This window comes from Coffea eugenioides, unplaced genomic scaffold (assembly GCF_003713205.1).
Source record: "Coffea eugenioides isolate CCC68of unplaced genomic scaffold, Ceug_1.0 ScVebR1_516;HRSCAF=1206, whole genome shotgun sequence".
NCBI lineage: Eukaryota > Viridiplantae > Streptophyta > Magnoliopsida > Gentianales > Rubiaceae > Coffea > Coffea eugenioides.
In genome coordinates, this window is record NW_020864361.1 from 1 (window position 1) to 13,552 (window position 13,552).

Genomic DNA, 13,552 nt, shown 5'->3' on the forward strand with positions numbered 1-13,552 from the left:
CTATGGGTGGAATTTTATCAACCAGATTGAACTCATAAACATATTCAAATGCAAGAAGATACCGCTTCTTTTTAGTGAGATCCATGATAAAGCCTGCGTTGTACAGAGAATTAGTTTTTTCAGGAAGAAAAAGTAGGAAGCTGTGAGCGGTCAAGATGAACAGTATTGAGAAACATAAACAACCTGCCTGAATCAAAGTATCCAAGCAAACACTAAGAAATAGTTCTAAGAAAGTGCATCAAAAAATCCCCAATAAGCAAGCTATAATTCAGCTAGAGTTCATAGATAATTCAGCACCAGAAATCACAAAAGCGTCGACATTCTACAAACCAAATTCCTAAAAGCAAATGACATGCATACTGAAAGTGCATTTGTAGGCATAAGAAGAAATTATCAACATTGTACATATAACTAATAACCTTTCCTATTCTCCCAAATAATTGCAGTAATCAACTTCAAATGTTGTTCAACTCATTTATGCAGAATGCATTGTTTGATCCAGATCTAGTTTTCCACTCCCAACTACCTTTTCCAGTAACTGGACAATCCACTTACAGTTTCAAAGGTGATAATAGTAGTAAGAACACCCTCAGCATTCATTCCTCCTATGGCAGCAACTCTAATAGGCATATGTGCCGAATATCTCCTCCATCCAAGCTCTGCGTAAACCTAGATTCAGCACATAACAGACTTGCACCCTGGAGGAAAGTCATTTCAACACACTATCCTCAAGAGAGCTACTTAGTACTTGTTCTTATGCCTGTTTCCTCTAAAAGTTTTAATTTCTTGATCAAATTTCCTGTATTAAATTGTTCTGTGTGTCTAAACTAGTAGCTTACATGAGTTTGCCCAAGAGAAAAAAATTTGGGTGGAAACAATTCAACCTATGTTAAGGGTACATATATTTATATTTCTTTTCTTAAGAGCTGAGAGGGGTGGCAGCAGAGAAGATGGAAGGAGTGGAAATGGAAAACCACATAATGTGAGTTTACAAATCAATTGCTTATTTTTACCTTTTTCACCTCATATATATTTCATAATATTAATTTTTAAAACACAAAACAAATCCTATATTATCACTACGTTCTAGTCTCCCCAAATTGCCAAGGAAAGTTGGGAAGCAGTAGTTCTAACCTCCTCCCAAATTATTTGAGCTCCAGCCTGGAGAAATAAGACAACCACCAACACATTTAAGCAGACCTTCCCCCTGGCCCTTCCCTCCTACCGATAGAATTTTTCCCTCGAAATGTTGCATTAACCCAATACATATTCTCTCTGTCAGCGAAGGGAGAGATGAAAATGGTCAATGAGAAAAAATTGCAAAAAGGAATATGTGACAGCAGAACCAAAAGAAGTGGAAAGTGACTCAAACTTCACAGATATTTGAGATGAGAAAACTTCAATATGAGATGAAGCTCAATATTCGGATGCCACTGTTACGGTAAATCATTCAGTGCATCAACACAAAGGGGCAAAAGAGGACTAGATTCTCAGCCTATTAGTTGAACAAGGATGTACAACCATTGAGATTGTAAAAGAAATGAAAATTCTATTACTCCATTCTCAGGGCCAGTTCTCGTTTGCCTCAGCTTTTGTTAAGCTGTCCATGGAAATGACTTCTCAAAATAATAATAATAATAATAAGTGAAAGGAACCAAACTTGTGTACAAAAGCACCTAGGGCTGCTCCCCACAGTCCAATTATTTTCACTTAAACTTGGCTTGTAGAAAAAAAAAAAAAAAAACTAAACACCAAGAGGAAACCTCTAAATGCCAATAAACTTTTAGAAGCTAAGATCAACTAATTTTCAGCAACCAAAAGCATGCGCTAAGTGTCTGATCAGTTCCCCAGTATTTTACTTCAAAGAGGACAATAAAAAGCTATCAGTTGTTTTTGAGAGACTGAAAGAACTAGCACACAACTAGAAGGGGAAAATCTACCAAAAAGAAACCTAGTATTCTCTTTCACCCTAAGAACATCTTTGCAGTTAATGGAACATATACACTTCACAAAACTGATTCAACCAGCCCTTGATCATTCCAACTGTTTCATTGGTTTTCAATACTCCACAAGAGCAAAATAAATAAATAAATAAAATGAAATAAGAATAAAATATAAATAAAAAGAAAGTTCATTGTAAAACTTCTAATAATCCCATATTTTATTGAAATATAATTGGAAAATATTACAAACACACACACCATTCCCTTCATTGCGATAATTCATTCCATGAATATCATAACACCAGCACTAAAAACTAACATTCCAATTGAAAATAGACACTTACAACTACTGTCGTCATAGTGCCAGCACTAGGAAGTTAATGATACTACACAAGTGAAAGTAATTGCAGTGGCAATCAAAGTGGCAGCCGTACTGGCACTGAAATCAACATGCAACAGCAGCATTAATGGGATGTGCTCAAATGGCCATAATTACAGGAACAGAAATTCATTGCGACTGCACGTGGCGCAAGTACAGTAAACATAGATGTAATCATCACTCCTCTTCCACAGGCATGCTTAAGAACAGGGCCTTTAGAGATGGCAGGACTACCAAGACTAAGACAACTTCAACAGTAGTGCCTTCATAATACTTCTGTACTCTTTGTAAGATTCCAATATGGCCCAGTAACTATTAGAATAAATTAGTCTCAACCTCCCCATAGCATGTCAAAATCCTAAAGAGGCCCCTCATCTAGTTATCTCATCCATTCCAAAAGAAATAGAATCTTGAAATAAGATATTGATATTAAAAAAAGGAAAATTACATGTAGTAAAAAACAGAGCACTTGCAAATGCGGTCTACAATTTCAGGTTTTATCAACAGATAATTTCGTATAAGGACAAATAAATTTTACATAAGTATACAACTGAATAACTGCAAATGGTATTAATTGAATGAAGGTACAATTCCCAAAACAACAAAAAAAAATCTTAAAATTAGTTAATTGGAGGAAAAGAGAGCAGGGCAATTTATAATGTCCAAAAATGAAAAAAAACTACTAAAAGCACTAAATTGGATTTGTCAATCCAATATGATATTTCTTTGCAATTCTCCGAAGCAATCCTAAATGACAAGTATGCTTAACTTAAAGAGCAATCAGAAGTAAGACAACAAAAAAGCAAGTCTTAACAAAAAAAATAAAATCAAGCATACATTTCAGCTCATTTTGTAAAATCGTTTGTAAGACAAAGCAAATAACCAAAGAAAGTAAGTGTGAATGTCATGTGTCAAAATTTGGCAGGACTGATTGAAAAAGACACTGAAAATCACCAGGGATTTTATCTGTCAAACCAAGAAGACGACACAATTCAGGTGTCTTCTGATTCTGAGCAACAATCTCTAAAAAGTTCATGACCTCCTTTACGTCAAATGCAGAAGCCAAGTCAAAGGACGCCAAAAGATACAAGAAGCCCAAGACCTCCAATACATTTCCAGTTTCAATAATTGCCTTCCATTCACTAGCAAGTTTCAATGCTCCACTTTTTGCAGAAGGTTGAATCTGTGGGGAAAGTCTAAGTAGCTGCTCTAACAAAAGGATACAACAACTGGCAACCCTTCCCTCAAACACCATATCCACCTTCCTCAAATAGGGAGGGTAAAGTGCCTCCACTGCAGTTAGTACAAAGTATACAGGGTCTCCGGATGATTGAAGATCCTTAAAAACTTCATCTGGTGACTCAAGGTTCACTTCACGCTCATTTAGAAACATACGGATATCCAGCTGATCCAACTCCACAGCAAATGTAAATTGACGAGAAGTGGAGTTACTGATAGCTCTCTCATCAACTACCGTTTCAACTGGATTTGTCTTCAGACAAGCATGAAGTTTATCAGCAAGTTTTTCCTCTTTCAATTCAAGCTCTTTTTCCCTCAAATCATATTCCTTAATCCTATCCTCAAATTCCTTCTTTTTCAGTTCCAATTCTCTATTTCCTTTTTCGAGTAACTCTTTTTCCAGTTGGTATTCCTCTTTCTTTTTCTTTCCCAGTTGCTTCTCCATCACCTCAACTTCTTCCCTTTTCCTTTTTAATTGCCTCTCCCTGACTTCAACTTCTTCTTCTTTCTTTTCCAATTGCTTCTCCCTCATTTCAAGTTCTTTTATGCCCTTAATCCTATCCTCAAGTTCTTTCCTTTTCACTTCCAATTCTTTACTTCCCTTTTGGAGCAGCTCCTTTTCCAATAGGCATTCCTTCTCTTTCAAATGAACCTCCTGCAAACACTTTTGTGTAATCTCATATTGTTTCTCTCTCTCTTCCAATTGCTTCTCCCGTATATCTAGTTCTTTTTGTCGCTTTTCGTTTACCGCTCGTTCAAACTCAATCGCTTTCTCCTTAAACTCAAGATCCTCTCTCATTAATCTCACCTCTTTCTCCTTCATCTCAATTTCCCTTTCGCGCTCCACCCTCATCGCAGCCAACTCCTCGGAACCAACTCTTTTTTCGCATTCCATAACATTTTTCTCCCTCTCATCAAGCTCACTCTCTCTCTTCTCAATTTCTTTGCTCCACTGCTCAAGACCCTCCTCTTTCAACCACAACTCCCTAAGCCTCTCCTCCATCAATATCTCCAGCGCGACTGTCTCATTCTTCTCATTCTCCAACTTCCCAAAAAGCCCTTCTGCGGCCTTCTCTTTCTCACTCAATTTCACTTCTCTCTTCCTAAACTCCTCATCAAACTCCTCCTTTTTCAAAGCCCACTCCTTCTCTTTCAACTCCAACTCCTCCATCCCTTTCTGTTGCAACAAAATCAAATCCTTCTCTTTATCCTCAACTTCCTTAACTTTCAACCCCAACTCTTCAAAATTCTGGCTCAACGAGTCCCGAACAGAGTCCAAGTGCTTCTCCCTGGACTCAAGTTCACTCAGGCATTCTATCAAACACTTTTGGGATGTCTCCAGATGCTTCTCAAAATCCCTGCAATCCAGCATAACCATCATAATTGATTTCCTGAGGCTATCTCTCTTGGCCTCTGTAGATTCAAGATTCTCAGACATCTTTTCCACCACTCCCATCCCTTTACTCGCATGAAATTTTCGCATGCAACTAAGAATTTTACTGCAGATTACATTACTAAAAAACGGAACTTTACTATTTGGAAGAAGATGGGAAAAAAAAAGAGAAGAGAACTTGACGAACCCTGTACATAAAAGCCAGTTTCCAAAGGGCGGGGAAATAAAAAAAAATTTTAAAAAAATAAAAAACTAATTTTCCTTATTAGATTAGGCACCAATTCTTTGCATTATTGTGTAAGGAAACCTTGAAAGCTAACCGTTTTGTTTTGTGCCATCTTTATCATTTTTGTTATAAAACTAATGCTAATGTGATACAGGTTTTGATTTTTTTATGTGGTGGTGCCATATTTATCCTTTTTGTTATAAAACTAATTCTAATGTGACATAGGTTTTGAGTTACTTATGTGGTGGATAATATGTTAAAAAAAATAGGAAAATTAAAGGGTTCAGAAGAAGATAAAAGTAAGAAAATAACTATTTTTTCATTTATTCAAATGAAACTTCAGTTTTTATCACTTTGATACAAGGGAATAACCCCTATTTATAGGGGAAAGTATAACAACGAACTTCTTCAAGATGATGATACAATATTCTTATAAGACGTGAGAAGTTTAATAACAGTCATGCAGCTTTATCGAAAAGCCGTAATAGTTTTATTGAAAGTCGTGTCATCTGTAACACTTTAAAAATCGTAACAACTTTTGTTCATTCGAAAAACATGAAAGACTTGTCACCATCTGGAGGATGAGATAAAAGTGATAAGCATTCATAATATTTAATTATTTTATAATACTTTTATATATTTTCACTTTGTAATTTTCTTGTACGCCTTTTTTTTCCTAAAAAAGTAAAAGGAAAAAGAAAAGATGAATTTCAATTTGTCTTTGTATATCAATCTTTTTGCCTTTAACTTTTAACAAAAGAAAAATTACATTAATTATATTTTTCTCTTTTTGTAGGATTACATTTACAATCCATTCGAATTATAACTTAAGCGCACACTTAGAAGAATAAATACTAACAAAAAGTTGGATTAAACTCGCATCTTATAAGACCTGAACCATTATTGAGACTAAATCACTAATCAATGTAATTGAGCACCTATTAAACCTTTTTTATTTCTTTTTTGTTCAACTTTCATATCCTCATCCACCAATATATATATATATATATATATATATATATGATTTTTCTAAAATTACATAATGAACACTTGTCAAGACACCTAAATTACATCTTAATTATCATGTAAATACACATATTCACATTTGTTGCACTCCTTGAATTATTACATTTTCTCGCTTTATTATTATAGAGATATTCAGCTCTGTTGCTGCTTTATTATTGTAGAGATATTCAACTTTGTCTATGTTAGTCCGATTAAAGACTTTTTCAAATTGTAATGGAGGATTTATTGGCTAAGAAATCATGTAATAGTTGTAAAAGCTAATGAAAATAATTTTAGCCATGTAATTATCTTAAAGCTAATGAAAAAAATTTGGTCCTGCATCATAAGCTTACCATAAATAAAAGATGCCACATGTTTTATATTGAGGGTATTGATGCCGAAAAATATTAGTTAGATGATTGCGAACTCTCTCCTTCAACTCTTAAACTCTCCATTGTTCTCTTGCAAAGTTTAGGGTCTCCAATCCTTAATCAAAGAGAAAAAATAAGTAAAACGGACTGATTGAGATCCTTTGCCACATTAGAGGTCAATTTACATTAGTCCACTTTTTTTTTTTGAAGGATATTATTAATATAAATTTAGTTTTTGTACGTTCAAGTTTTGATGTCCATTTAAATCCATTTGACTGGAAACTTGGCAGGAAAGTGAGGCACATGAGACTGAGTTCATTTTGTAAAGTAAACTAACAGTACATATTTATGGCCACATTTAAAAGGTAGGAATTCTATACTTTTGAACAAATAAATAAAATAGTTGGATATTAGTGCTCCACTTGAAGGGCACTTCCAGGGAATTTTTTTTTTATTTTTTTGAAGAAAATGTAACATTCCTTAGATAAGCGTTTTTTGTGAGATGAAAAACTGATTAGAACCTTATCTCAAAATTCATTTGCTGGAAAAATCTTCTTGCAATGTTAGTGGGAACTTGTTTATAAAAACTTTTTCATAGATATTGGTTTAAGACTATGGAAATTAATTTATTAGGGAATTAATTGAAAATTAAAATGTAAAGATGATTAGTTATTTGGGTAGTTATCTACAATCATAGGTAGTTATAAACCTAATTTCAAATTCTAAAACTAAAAGTCGAACATAATCCCATTTTATCATAAGAGTGCTAAAAAAACATAGATCACAAAATGAACCAACGCCATAATCCCTCATTCTATGTATATATACTTGCCTTGATCGACATACTTAACCCTTAATAACAGCATTGTACATCATAGTATAATAATAATAATTAACTATTAAGAAGGCTGATTTATATGATAACATCAACATAGGAGAACCTTCATCAGGTTTACATGATTTCTGTCCGCTAGATCATTATTCTGGGCACACAGAGCTACAACTAGAGCTTGCAACTTCTAAATTTTGGAGCTGGTGACAAGAACTGTTGGCTGATAACTGATGTACTAGAATTACTCTTGTAGAGAAGATCAAAACTGGCTCTCAAAATTTGCACATTGATATCAATGCTAACATGCTTGCATTATCTAGTGACTAAATTGTGACTAAAGTTGAGCCCGCAGGAATTAGAGGAGTTCCAATAGTTGAGACTCCAGGAATCAGGGACCTTGGGTTTCAATCCCCCTTTTCCCTCTTCGCTTCTTAAATTTCACCCATTCTCCCGCCCGCGGGAGGGGGTGGGGGGTTGTAGACCATGTATGCATTAGATCAGCCGTACACATACGAGTCATTTACACATGTTATTGTTTCAAGGATGGAGCTCTCAGCTTCTATCTGGGAAATTTTTTCTCCTGTTGAACCAAGTACATTACAGTATTCAAACAAGTCTTGATTAGCAATATCAAGGCAGGAAATTGATAGAACGGTTATTTGGCGTATTTTGCACTACTATCTTGTCCTAATTTTGGCTATTCACGGTACTAAGAATTGGAATTTCACTCATATTCGATATTTGTGTGAATTGTAGGTGGTAGGCATGAAAAATGATCTCGCGGAGTGAATTTCCAGAAGACTTTCCGTTCCAAGGCGTGGCCACGCCTTAGAAGGTGGACGAAACCGAAAGCCGGACTGCGGTCCACGTGAACCGCGAGGAGCACGGGATTAAAACTCCAAAAGTCCCTTTGTTTCAATGAATTGGGCCAGACGTTCTTTTTGGTTGCTTGACCTCCTGCGGCGGCTATTAAAAGAGAGGAAAAAGCCAGATTCAGGGGATCATCTACTTTTAGGCTTAGTTTTCTTTTCCTACGTTTGTCAGCGGTCAGACGCTTTTTCTCTTCTTTCGCTTTCCATCAGCCGCAATTGGATTTGAGCTTTAAGTTTCCTTTTGTTCTCTTTCGGAAAAAAAACGTAATTTTCTCTCCTTTAGCTTCTGTCTTGTATGGATTTGACTGCTGGGTTGTAACCCTTGTTTGAGACAATTCGCGTTGGCTTTTTGCTTTGCGATTGCGGTTCTAGAACGAATGCAAAAGCAGGATCTTCTTCGTTGTTGCCGCAATTAACTTCCTTTCCCCAATTCTTCGGCGAATAATTGAATGAATTCAATTAAATCACGCGGGATTGACATGATGAGGAGCGGCTAATTTCCTCCTCTACCCAAAGGTTGACGCGAAGGCGCGGTCCATAATATCTGTGAGATCTAACCGAATCTTCATTATTTCCTCCAATTAATTGCTATTCGTGCGTTTCCTGAATTAATTGTTCATGGGTATTTTATTAATTGAATATCAACGGCCGGGTATTTGATTTAATTTAATAGCCTACTGCCACGTTAATTAAATAGAATCCGTAATTGTTCATTTAATTAACACCTCGTGGCAACCACCATAATTGGTTTTATGATGGGGAAACGCAAGATCTACCTTAAATAAACCCTCTTAGCGTGTCTATTGGTTAGGGTTGGGTTCTTCTAGCTTTAATACAATTGGGTAATTAAATTCCTACGGTCGTACCTAGGGTTGTTATCTGGTTAGAGAAGCAGTCAATGGTCGTACCTTGACTGTCGAAAAAGTAAGGAAGAGCTGGTTGTCAGAGCTTATTGATGGTTATAACCAACCTAGTGATAAATGGATGAAATATCTTTGCATCGATGAGCATTTATTTGGACCGTGCCTGAGCAGTTGATCCTTTGGGTAGAACTTTTATTAATTGCTATTTTTAGTGAATTGTGCTTTGTGAGTTAGTTTTGAATTTTGTTTGTTTTATTTTATTTTATTTTTGTTTGCCTCCCATTGAAAATCCCCCAATTTCGTTCTACTAATTTGGAAAGAAATAATTTCCTACCTGCTCCCTGTGGAATCGACCCTACTTGCCATTGTACGCAAAATTAGTATTTTTATAGACAAATCCGGTATATCGGATCAAGCAAACTCTTCGGGAACAGGGTGAATCAAGTAACCCATTGCACACCTAGGGTCCCTGCTCCAGTACTTGGATTTGTTCTATAATTATTTAATTGAGGTGGTAATTAGGACTTTTTAGTAATTATTATTGCACAGGTTCGGCACCTGTCAATTTTTGGCGCCGTTGCCGGGGAGCTGGCATTTGGATTATTTGTTTCTTTTCAAATTCAGTTTTTATTTTATTTTTTATTTTTCTTCTTGGTATTTTTGCTAGTTTATGCCCCGTTCTTCTCGCACAGGTGAATTAGTATACGATCCTGAGGTTGAGAAGGCAGCGCGTAGGCGGAGGCAAGAGACCAAGAGGCAAAAAGAAGGGCACTTATTTGTTGCAAACGAGTCAGCGGAAGACGAAGTAAGCATGGCCAACAACCAAACATTGAGGGAGCTGGCTGCCCCGGATCTGACTCACCAGCCCTTATGCATCACATTCCCCGCTTAGCGGAGAATACTGCTTTCGAACTGAAGTCGGGGTTGATTCAACTCTTACCTTCTTTCCATGGTCTCTCTGGCGAAGAACCTCACAAGCACGTCAAGGAGTTCGAGGTGGTTTGCTCTAGTATGAAACCTCCTGGGGTCACTGAAGAGCAAATTAGACTGAGAGCCTTTCCGTTCTCTCTCAAAGATGCAGCTAAAGATTGGCTGTACTACCTACCAGCAGGTAGTATTACCACATGGGCACAGTTAAAAAAGAAGTTTTGGAAAAATTCTTCCCTGCATCCCGGGCTGCGAGTTTGAGGAAGGAGATCTGCGGCATTAAACAGTATCCCGGTGAGTCCTTGTATGAATACTGGGAAAGGTTTAACAAGTTGTGCACTAGATGGTCGCAGCATCAAATTAGTGAACAACTGTTAATCCAATACTTCTATGAAGGGCTCCAATCAACCGATAGGAGTATCATTGACACTGCGAGTGGGGGAGCACTTGCAAACAAGACACCGAGGGAAGCGTGGGAGCTCATCGAAGCCATGGCAGAGAACTCCCAGCAATTTGGTTTACTTGAGAGCAACCCTCCCCGTAGAGTCAACGAGGTAGAGACTTCATCTATACAGCAGCAACTGTCAGAATTGACGTCTGTTGTTAGACAATTGGCCATGAGAGACACGCCGCGAGCGAAGGTGTGTGGAATCTGTACTAGCATGGACCACTGCACGGACACGTGCCCCATTTTGCAAGAGGACGGGGCGGAACAGGTAAACATGGCCGGAGGCGTGCCCGCGCCCCGCAGGCAGTACGACCCGTACTCCAATACGTACAATCCGGGTTGGAGGGACCATCTCAATCTCAGTTATGGGAACATGCAACAAAGTTCATTTCCGAATCGTCCACCAGGATTCCAGCAACCATGGCAACCGAAACCGCAACCTCTCATCCTCCAACACAGGGAGCTCATTGGAGGATATTGTCAAGAGTCTGGCTACGACTACCACCCAGCTCCAGCAAGAGACCAGGTCATTGACCACAAATATGGCTCAACTCCAGCAAGAAACTCCTTAACCAACACCACTCAGTTCCAGCAGGACACAAAAGCAGGCATAAAGATATGGAGACTCGAATAAGCCAAATGACAACTGCCATCAATCGCTTGGAGTCCCACGTTTATGGAAAACTACCATCGCAACCCGAGGTAAATCCCAGGAAATGTAAGTGCCATGACGCTGAGGAGTGGCAAGGAACTGGAAGGGCCTAAAGTGGAAAGTTCAAAAAGCAAAAATGAAGAGGAGATAGAGAAGGAAATTGAAGAGGAAGGGCGTATTCGCAAGGATCCTAAGGTAACCTTCACTTCTCCGCCCACTATTAAATCTAACTTACCTCCTTTTCCTTGCAGGCTGGAGAAGACAAAAAAGGTAGAGAAGGAAAAAGAGCTTTTAGATGTGTTCCGAAAAGTGGAGATTAACATCCCTTTACTGGATGCAATCAAGCAGATACCGAAATACGCTAAATTTCTCAAGGATCTGTGCACCCATAAGAGGAAACTGAGAGGGGACGAAAGAATAGCGGTGGGAGAGAATGTGTCAGCAATGCTCCAAAGAAAGCTTCCACCCAAGTGCGGAGATCCAGGTATGTTCACGATCCCCTGTAAGATCGGGAATACACCGATCAGGAAAGCAATGTTAGATTTAGGGGCGTCAATCAATGTGATGCCAAAGACCATTTTTGCTTCTCTAAATCTTGGGCCACTTAAAGAAACAGCCATCATAATCCAACTAGCTGATCGCACAAATGCATATCCAGAGGGGCTAGTTGAGGATGTCTTGGTTCAGGTAAATGAATTGGTCTTTCCTGCAGATTTTTATATCTTGGACATGGGAGATGAAAAATCATTAAACCCTTCACCTATCTTGTTAGGTAGACCATTTCTTAGCACTGCCAGAACTAAAATAGATGTGAATGAGGGTACTTTGTCAATGGAATTTGATGATGAAACTGTGAATTTCAATATTTTTTATGCGATGAAGTATCCAGAGGAATCTAACTCGGTCTTTGCTGTGAGCGCTATTGAGCCTTTTGTGCAGGAAACTTTTGAATTAGATGGCAAAGACGCATTGGAAGTGGCTCTAATCAAGCATCTGGAGTTGGGTGTAACTCTTGATGTGGACCTAAGGGAAGATTTGCTCCATGCTGTTGAAGCCTTACACTCACTTCCACCCGTATCCCCAAGGTATGAGCTTACTTCTCTTTTTGTGCCAGAGGCTCAGACAAAGTTGCTCCCTTCAGTTGTGCAGGCACCGGAGTTAGAACTAAAGCCTCTCCCGAAGCATCTAAAGTACGCATTCCTAGGAGACCGGGAGACACTTCCGGTGATCATCTCTGCACACCTATCTCCAAGTCAAGAGGACAGACTGGTGCGAATCCTTAGGGAACATAAGGAGGCAATTGGGTGGAGCATAGCCGATATTAAAGGGATTAGCCCGTCCTTGTGTATGCACCGGATAAGACTCGAGGATGATGCAAGGCCAGTGAGGCAAGCACAGTGAAGATTGAACTCTCTGATGATGGAAGTTGTGAAAAAGGAGATTCTCATGCTTCTGGAGGTAGGGATCATTTTCGCTATTTCGGATAGTCCGTGGGTGAGTCCTGTCCAAGTGGTCCCGAAGAAGGCGGGGGTGACCGTGGAGGAGAACCAGGAGGGTGATATGGTCCCGGTCAGAAAAGTCACTGGCTGGCGTCAGTGCATCGACTACCGGAGGCTAAACTCCGTGACTAAAAAGGACCACTTCCCCCTCCCTTTTATTGATCAGATGGTAGAACGATTGGCAGGTCGTGTTTACTATTGCTTCTTGGATGGCTTTTCAGGTTACTTTCAGATCGCGATCGCACCAGAAGACCAGGAAAACACTACCTTCACATGCCCATTTGGCACGTTTGCCTACCGCCGAATGCCTTTCGGCCTCTGCAATGCTCCAGCGACCTTTCAAAGGTGTATGGTAAGTATTTTCTCTGAGTATGTGGAAAAAATAATCGAGGTGTTCATGGATGATTTTAGTGTGTACGGGGATAGTTTTGATGAATGTCTTGAGAATTTGGCCTTAATTCTGAAAAGATGTATAGAGACGAATTTGGTACTTAATTGGGAAAAATGTCACTTTATGGTAGATCATGGCATTGTCTTAGGGCACGTTGTGTCGGCTAAGGGAATAGAGGTAGATAAAGCTAAAATAGACCTTATTTCTACTCTACCTTACCCCGTATGTGTACGGGAAGTGCGTTCGTTTTTGGGCCATGCAGGTTTTTACAGGAGATTTATCAAAGACTTTTCAAAGATAGGAGCACCCCTGTTCAAGTTACTGCAGAAGGACGTGCCATTTGATTTCACAAATGAATGCAAGGTGGTTTTTGATAAACTGAAGGAATCATTGACATCGCCGCCTGTCATTCAACCCCCAGATTGGAGCCTTCCGTTTGAAATCATGTGCGACGCGAGTGACTATGCCGTGGGGGCCGTGTTGGGACAAAGAATTGGAAGAGCACCACACGC

At 38.7% G+C, this 13,552-nt stretch overlaps 2 protein-coding genes across 2 annotated transcripts; one reads left to right on the forward strand and one right to left on the reverse strand.

Moving 5' to 3' along the window:
- Positions 1–10: 10 nt before the first annotated feature.
- Positions 11–5,017, reverse strand: LOC113758446 (DNA ligase 1-like; the record flags this gene model as incomplete). The annotated part of the gene is made up of 2 exons (XM_027301303.1): positions 3,277–5,017; positions 11–93 (listed from the first exon to the last, which is right to left on the reverse strand). Coding segments are annotated over exons 1-2 (1,824 nt in total), but the record flags the coding sequence as incomplete, so codon positions are not given.
- Positions 5,018–11,137: 6,120 nt separating this feature from the next.
- On the forward strand, positions 11,138–12,551 carry LOC113758445. The gene is made up of 2 exons (XM_027301301.1): positions 11,138–11,241; positions 11,402–12,551. Exons 1-2 carry the CDS (start codon positions 11,138–11,140, stop codon positions 12,549–12,551), a joined length of 1,254 nt encoding a protein of 417 aa, XP_027157102.1.
- Positions 12,552–13,552: the final 1,001 nt, after the last annotated feature.